The sequence below is a fragment of the Theobroma cacao genome, chromosome 3 (assembly GCF_053813885.1).
Source record: "Theobroma cacao isolate CCN51 chromosome 3, ASM5381388v1, whole genome shotgun sequence".
NCBI classification, from domain to species: Eukaryota; Viridiplantae; Streptophyta; class Magnoliopsida; order Malvales; family Malvaceae; genus Theobroma; species Theobroma cacao.
The window spans coordinates 32,255,202-32,262,876 of NC_142641.1; the positions used below are offsets into that span (position 1 = coordinate 32,255,202).

At 32.3% G+C, this 7,675-nt stretch overlaps 1 protein-coding gene across 1 annotated transcript; it reads left to right on the forward strand.

Annotated features, from left to right (window-relative positions):
- The first annotated feature begins 2,481 nt into the window (after positions 1–2,481).
- On the forward strand, positions 2,482–4,391 carry LOC18604738 (uncharacterized). Its single transcript, XM_018117071.2, has 3 exons — positions 2,482–2,634; positions 2,727–2,856; positions 3,350–4,391. Exons 1-3 carry the CDS (start codon positions 2,502–2,504, stop codon positions 4,272–4,274), a joined length of 1,188 nt encoding a protein of 395 aa, XP_017972560.1. The 5' UTR covers positions 2,482–2,501; the 3' UTR covers positions 4,275–4,391.
- Positions 4,392–7,675: the final 3,284 nt, after the last annotated feature.

The following is a 7,675-nucleotide window of genomic DNA, read 5'->3' on the forward strand; positions in this document are numbered from 1 at the left end:
CCTTACTTGACACATGTCACATGCTTATTAGGCCATTTTTCTTTTTTTTTTATACTTTAATAACTATGCTTCCATTCTCCACCACATGATTAGTCAAAGGTCAAAATGAAGATAAGGGAAGACAATGTGCTGGACAAGTGTCCTGGTGGTGGAAAATTACGATTTTACCCCTAGAGTGGCAAAATTATCATTTTACCCCTATGCTCCGAAAAATATTGAGATTACAAGTTTTCACTTCTCAACCTCAAATTATACTCCAATAAGTCAATTATGATCAAAATCTTTCAAAAAAATTTCCATTTTGTTCTCGAGTGGCAAAATTACCATTTTGCCCCTAGATAGCGAAATTTTCAATTTGACTCCAATTCGATCCTCGAACTCCAAATCACCATTTTAAGTCATTCTGGGAGTTTAAAATTCTCAATTTCACCTTAAATTCTATATTTGATCTAGTTTGAAGCTTAGTTCAACTTAGTTATACTATTAAGTACACTATCGGCTTTTAACGATTTTTGGAGCTTTCCTAACATGCAAACATGCTATCCATTATATGCATGTCATGACAAGTATTTTATAAGGTCAGGCTTTACAGGAGGCATTTTTGGAAAGAGGATTTTTTTGAAAAAAAATAACTCTCTTAAAAGCTGGAGTGTTTTCTAAAAAAAAAAAGAGAAGAGAAAGCTCTTATTTGGAACTTTTTTTTATGCTCTTTTTTTTTAAGTTTTGTTTTTTAAAAAAAAAATTATTTTTTTAAGAACTTCTTACAAAATACTGTTTGATTCAGCTTTTATTTTTAAAAAATAAATAAGCTAAAAATAAATTAAGCCACACAGGCACTTATAAATATTAACCCAAAAAAAAACTGAAACTAAACTACCAAAAACCCCAAAAGTGTATAGCACCCAAAGTTGCATTTTCCCCTATAGCAATGATTTTGAATTACATTATAAAATAGGTTATTCTTCCTCACCCATTACATTAAATTAGAATTTTAAGATCTAGTTTTTTTTTTTTTATAATTAGGGGAGAGAGGATTCGAACCATACTTTTTAAACAAGGGGATTATACACTAACCAATGAGTCAAATGCTCAGGTGTAATTTTAAGATCTAGTTTGAAAACACATCAATCATTTTGTTGTTAAAAGGAATTTCATTTAAAAATTATTATTTTATATATTTATGATGAAATTTTAGAACTCTATAAATAGAATTAAATAAGTATCAGATGTCCATTTTTTAATTAATTAATTTAAATAAACATATCTTAATTGGACATATATCAATCATTTAATCCAATTGTGAAGTTTGAAAATTTTATCGTGTGAATATAAAATAATTTTTTATGTTATTACTTAATTAGATTTAGCTTCTCTTCTCTCCAAATAAATACAAGGATCCTAGGGAGACATTTATCAAACTAATTTGCTGCAACTCTGTCACATTTTTCACAATCTAGCTTGTTATTTTTCAATTACTCTAAAAATAGGGACACTCTTGTCTTCCAAGTTTATCCATTTTAACTGAGAGAAGAATCAAAACTACCCTACTGTTTAATTACTAGCAGAACCGGAGTACCCTGTTTTGTTCTTTAAGTAGAAAAACGGGGGGAAACAAGAAAGATAAATTAGTTGCAGGGCTTTCACTTTTCTGCCGACCGATCATGAATCGAAGTAACTGCTACAAAAAAAAGCCAAAACAGATATGGGTCCAATTGAATCCGAACACATGCATGGAAGCTCCTAGAGAGAAATGCACCCATCTTTTCAGACCAAATCATGGCAGTGTTACAGTGTCCAGTCTTAAACCTCTCGCCCTTCTATTTTAAACAACTGTGACTGAAAAGTCCAAGTTATAGGTGGTTAAGGTTTGCGAGGGTGCGTTCACATGAATTTGTAAAATTTGATGGGACCGTGAAACTCAACGCGTAATGTATCGCACTAGAGCATTGATTAGGCACATGCATATTTTTTACGCAAAGACTTAGATATTTGAGTTCGAATATTGTTTTTTCGAATAAGATAATTAAGTATTTTATTCAGATAAACTTTTGTTAAACAAAATTTTATTGAAGTTTTTATCATATATAATTACGTAGCTATTGGTTTTCAAATTACGTAAATATTTTTCGTGTTTACATATTTAATTATTTCTTTATTAGAATAGGTCGGGAAAGCATATACAACAAGGTCTTGTGGATGTAAATCAATGAGGGCCTAGTCTATGGTTTTACACGTGCACGTGTTTACTGTGAAACGTGTTCGTGTTTATTGTATATATATTGTTAAAATTCCCCTTTTATCTTTGTCTCTTCAGTAACAACTCCAATGTGAAGGCAGTTCCGTCATGGTCAACCTTTTCTTTAATCACAGTCTTGTAAATCATATATATATATATATATACCTAGCTGCTTGCTCAGGAGCAGGAAACATTTCAATTGAGAAATAATTTATATTATTAATTTTGTTACATAAAATCACATTAGTTTCTTTGTTATTTCAGAATGGGAAGGACTCCATTCTGCACTGCAGAGGGTTTGAAGAAAGGACCCTGGACAGCTGAAGAAGATCAGAAGCTCATAGCTTACATACAAAAACATGGCGAAGGAGGCTGGCGTTCCCTGCCCGAAAAAGCTGGTTAGGTCTTCTCTTTTTTTTTTTAATTTCATGGCTTAAGTTTTGGCATCAAGTCTTTATTTTATGGAAACTGATCATGTTCTTTGTTCCAGGTCTTCAGAGATGTGGGAAGAGCTGTAGGCTGAGGTGGGCAAATTATCTTAGACCTGGTATTAAGAGAGGAGACTTCACCTCCGAGGACGATCAAACCATCATTGAACTTCATGCTGCACTAGGCAACAGGTTATCCAAAAGCTTTCTAATGACAACACAAAGTATTATATTCTTGTTGTACATGGACCTAAAACTGGAGATATAATGTTATTAAATGAATTCATTATTTTAACCATAGCTTTCTCTATAATATTATATATATGTACGTGTGTATGTATAATTTCTTTACTTTGTCGTGCTTAATTAGTCTCCAACAAATTAAAAAAAAAAAAAACCAAGAGAGAGAAGATAGAGGAGCTAGAAAATGGATTGTTAAAAATGATGAGATGCAGTCAAGCAGATTTTTGACTTTTTGTTTTGTACTTTTGTTTTTTCCACCTGTCAAGCATGCATGAGCATGACTGAAGACTGAGATCCTCGAGAGTACTCCTGAATCAGCACTGAGCATGCGCTTTTTGTCCTTTAAGAGATTAATTATGGCTTATAGAAATTTAGTAGTAAACTGTTGCTCTTATGGGTTCTTGTCATCAATCTCACATATGCATGTATCTTTTTCCTCAAGGTGGGCAGCAATAGCCAGGCACTTACCAAAGAGGACAGATAATGAGATTAAGAACTATTGGAACGCTCATTTAAAGAAACGCTTAGCAACTATGAGTATAGATCCGGTGACTCAAAAGCCTGTTGGCACCACACCTGGCTCATCCAGCAGAAATTCCAGCACCATGGGCAATGCGGAGCCGCCCATGGTTCATACTGAAAGTGCAACAAAGCAAGAATCTGAACCAACGCTGCAACAGCCGACATCAAGGTCTACCTCAGCTTCAGCTCTGCTACTCAATAAGTTAGCCTCCAGGGTCACGACATTGCAATGTGTTGATCCCCTAAGAGCTTGTCAAATTATGCAATCAATGTCATCTAAGGGCACTGGCGATGGTGGTGCTACTGCCAACAATGAAAGTGCTATTTGCCGCCCTACATCAAATTGTCAGGGAAATAATATATCAACAGCACTAGACACATCAGCTTGGCTAGATATTGCTGAAACGCTCACAACACCTTTAAATTGCCTAGATTTGTTGGAGACACTTCCTCCAGAGTTAGCAGAATGTAACGCCAGTGATGATGGTGGTGTTAGTGTTGATAATTATAGAATCGAAGATCCTGTATCTGATGCATTGAGCATTCTAGATAAAAATGCATCAGCACCTGCAAGCTCTTTTTCGAGTACTTCGGACCGAGTTTTAAACAACATGGCTTCCAAACTCGCCTCGTTGCCTTGCGTTGATGAAATTCACGATTGGCAGCACAACCTTCCAGGACCAATTCAAGGCGACAGTGATACTACAACCACCGGAGATGTTGCAATTTTGGACGACATAAGTATTGATGATACGACCTATGATATGGTAGGATCTCCAATATTTTATAACTTAAACTATTTAGAAAATGAACCAGAGCCATCAGACCCTTTTTATATTCCTTGAATAATATTTTGAATGCGCAGAAAAATTTTTGTCCATGCAGAAGGGACGCGAGCTGACCCTGTGTATCTAAATCCTGTATGAAGCGAAATATAAACTATTTGCAGAACTTTAATATGAAAGAGCATTTGACTCCATAGACAACAATTTTATTTACAACTTCAATTTTTTCCATAACACAAAGGGTTTGCAGACGTAGACGACCTTTATCCATCTTTACAATGATTTAATTTTGTTTATACTTTATCCATCTTTACAATGATTTAATTTTGTTTATTATCCATCTTTACAATGATTTAATTTTGTTTATACTTTCTCTGGGTGTGATTAAAGATGGAATTAATTGCGAGTATCTGGTGCCCTAGTCCGCATCTAAATTTAGGATTCTTCTGCTGCTCTTCTTGTTAGAAAATTAGAATAAAAAAAGAAGAGAAAGGCTTTAGTCGTGCTGTAACACACTTTTTTTACAGAATTGTTGCCTACTATGAGAATTTACAAATAAAGATACAACAAGTCTATTACAAAATGCTTTTTTGAATGGATTCTGATTTGGAAGGACTTTCTTTTAATAGACAATGAGAAGTTGTGTTTATTGTTTTTCAACAAATGTGTCTTGTTAACTTTCATTAGATCTGTCTGTATTGTTATTTACAAATGTGTATGTTATATTTTAACATACGTATCTATTGAACAACTTTCAATAATTGTATTTGTTGTAAATACTTATCTTATTTTAAGAGTTATATTTAATCTTAAATAATAATATCTAAATGATTATCTTCCAATAAATATTACAAACTATCTAACAATCCCCCACTAGTTTGTAATATTAATAATACTATGCATAATGGAAAGTATCTTGCAGATTTAAACTTTCTATTAGTGTAGACACTTTAAAGTCAAGACAAAGTTATTGGTATCATAAGGATTGAACCACAACTCTTTATGTCATAACCGAAAATACCACACACATAGCATTATTTAATCACTTTAAGATTCTGCCAACTACTTTTAGCACTTATACGGCCTTGTGCTAATCTTGGTTTCATGAATATTTACAAAAATAAACCTTTTTAATTCTTGTTTGAAGCTGCACCACTCCAATATTCATATAGATGGAATTTATAATTATACCCCTGTTACTACAGACATTTGGCATTTCCTTAAAGAGCCTTATGGTCATCCTCTCCTTGTAACAGTCATATTGAATATTCTAAAATGAGCCTATTTAATAAAAATTTCAATGCATAATGACAACATATGGTAACTTGTTATTACTCATTGAACTTTTATTGTTAGTTTTACTAACTCAAAGTTGAGTTTCCATTACTAGTACTTTTCAGTCAAGGGTTTTAGCCCCATTCCACTAGAAGTTGACTTTACAACCTCTCTTGGCAATGTTTTGGTAAGTGGATCACCCAAACTCTTGCATGATTTAACTTAAACTATTATTACAATGCCATTTGAGATTAAGTCTCTTCTGTAGGCATGTCACATACTTATATGTCTATACTTTCCATTATAGATCTTATTATGGGCTACACACATTGTAGCCTCACTGTCACAATATATGGAAATGGCTGGCATCGATTATGGCTACAACTTTATATCTAATAACAAATTTCTCAGTCATTTCATTTCTTTTCCAACAACTGCTACCACTACAAATTTTGATTCCATTGTGGAATGCGTAATATAAGTCTACTTCTTAGATGTCCAACTAATGGCACCACTTCCTAAAGTAAAAATCCATCCTGAAGTGGATTTATTGTCATTAATACTAGTTATCCACCTACATAAAAAAATCCTTCTAAAGTATTAGGGAAACCACTGTAACAAATTTTCAATTTTTTTGTTTTTTTTAAATACCCAAGTACTCTAGCGATAACCTTCCAATAATCTTTGCTAGGTTTACTTGTAAACCTTGAAAGTTTGCAAATAGCAAAGGCTATATATTCGATCTGGTACAATATGCAACATGCATAATGTTGCCTATGACACTTGCATATTCTAATTGTGTCATAACTCTTTTACAATTATTAGTCAACTTTATATTAGAATTATAAGGAGTATTAAACTCTTTGATTTCCAAATAACTATGTTTGTGAAGAATTTTCTCTATGTAATGCAATTGATTTAATGAAATTACTTTTTGATCTCTTTTGACTTTAATTCCCAAGATTGTATTAACTTCATCGAGATATTTCATTTTGAAAACTGAAGTCAAATATTTCTTGGTTTCAACAATTCCAAGTATATTTTTACCAAAGATCAACAAATCATCTACATAAAGACATTTGATTACACCATAGTCTTTTGTAAATTTAGAGTAAATGCACTTATCTGCATTATTATATACAAATTCGTTTGAAAGTATAGTACTATCAAACTTTTCATGCCATTGCTTTGGAGCTTATTTCAGTCCATAAAGAGATTTGATTAGTTTATAAATCTTCTTTTCATTTTCAAGAAGTATAAAACTTTTAAGTTGTTTCATATGTATTAATTCATTAAGATCTCCATTGAAGAAGGTAATTTTAACATCCGTTTGATATATATGTAATTTATGAATAAACCCCAAAGCCAAAGGCATTCTTATGGATGTTATTCATGCTACTGGGCCGTAAGTATCCAAATAACTAATGCGTTCTTTTTGCGTGAAACCTTTGGCAACTAGTCTAGCCTTAAAGATTTGCACTGAACTATCTGTGTTATATTTCCTTTTAAATACCCATTTACAACTTATGGGTTTTGATCTAGGAGGAAGATCAACCAAAACCCATGTTTTATTTGATAAGATTAAATCTATTTCATCATTTATTGCTTATTTCCAAATAGTTACATCCCTTGAAGATATAGCTTTTTTAAATGTTTTTGGATCATCTTCAATGTTTAACAAAATTGATATCCTTTTACACACTTTGATTCTACTTCCTTCCACAAGGAATGCTAATGCTTACGAGTCAATGAAATATGGATCTAAGTGTTTTCTTTTTATGGCTTTTTGACTTCTTCTTAAGCTCAATTTGAATATCATTCATTTTCTTTTTACTGGATGTATCATGAGATGTCATATCACTTTGGTCACAATTTGGAATTAAAACATTTTATTCACAATCAAATTAATTATTAAAGTTATACAGAAATTTATTATCAATAAATTCAACATGTATAGACTCTACAATAACATTTGATTGTAAATCTAAAATTCTATATGCTTTAGAATGTTGGGAATAACCAACAAAAACGTCTTTCATTGCTCTGGGTCCAAACTTTGTTTTCTATGGTTTAGGAATTTTATAAAAGACCAAGCACTCCCTCACTTTAAGATATTTTAAGTTTGGTTTTCTTCCATTCCAAAGTTCATTAGGTGAAACCTTAATACTCTTGGAAGGAACTCTATT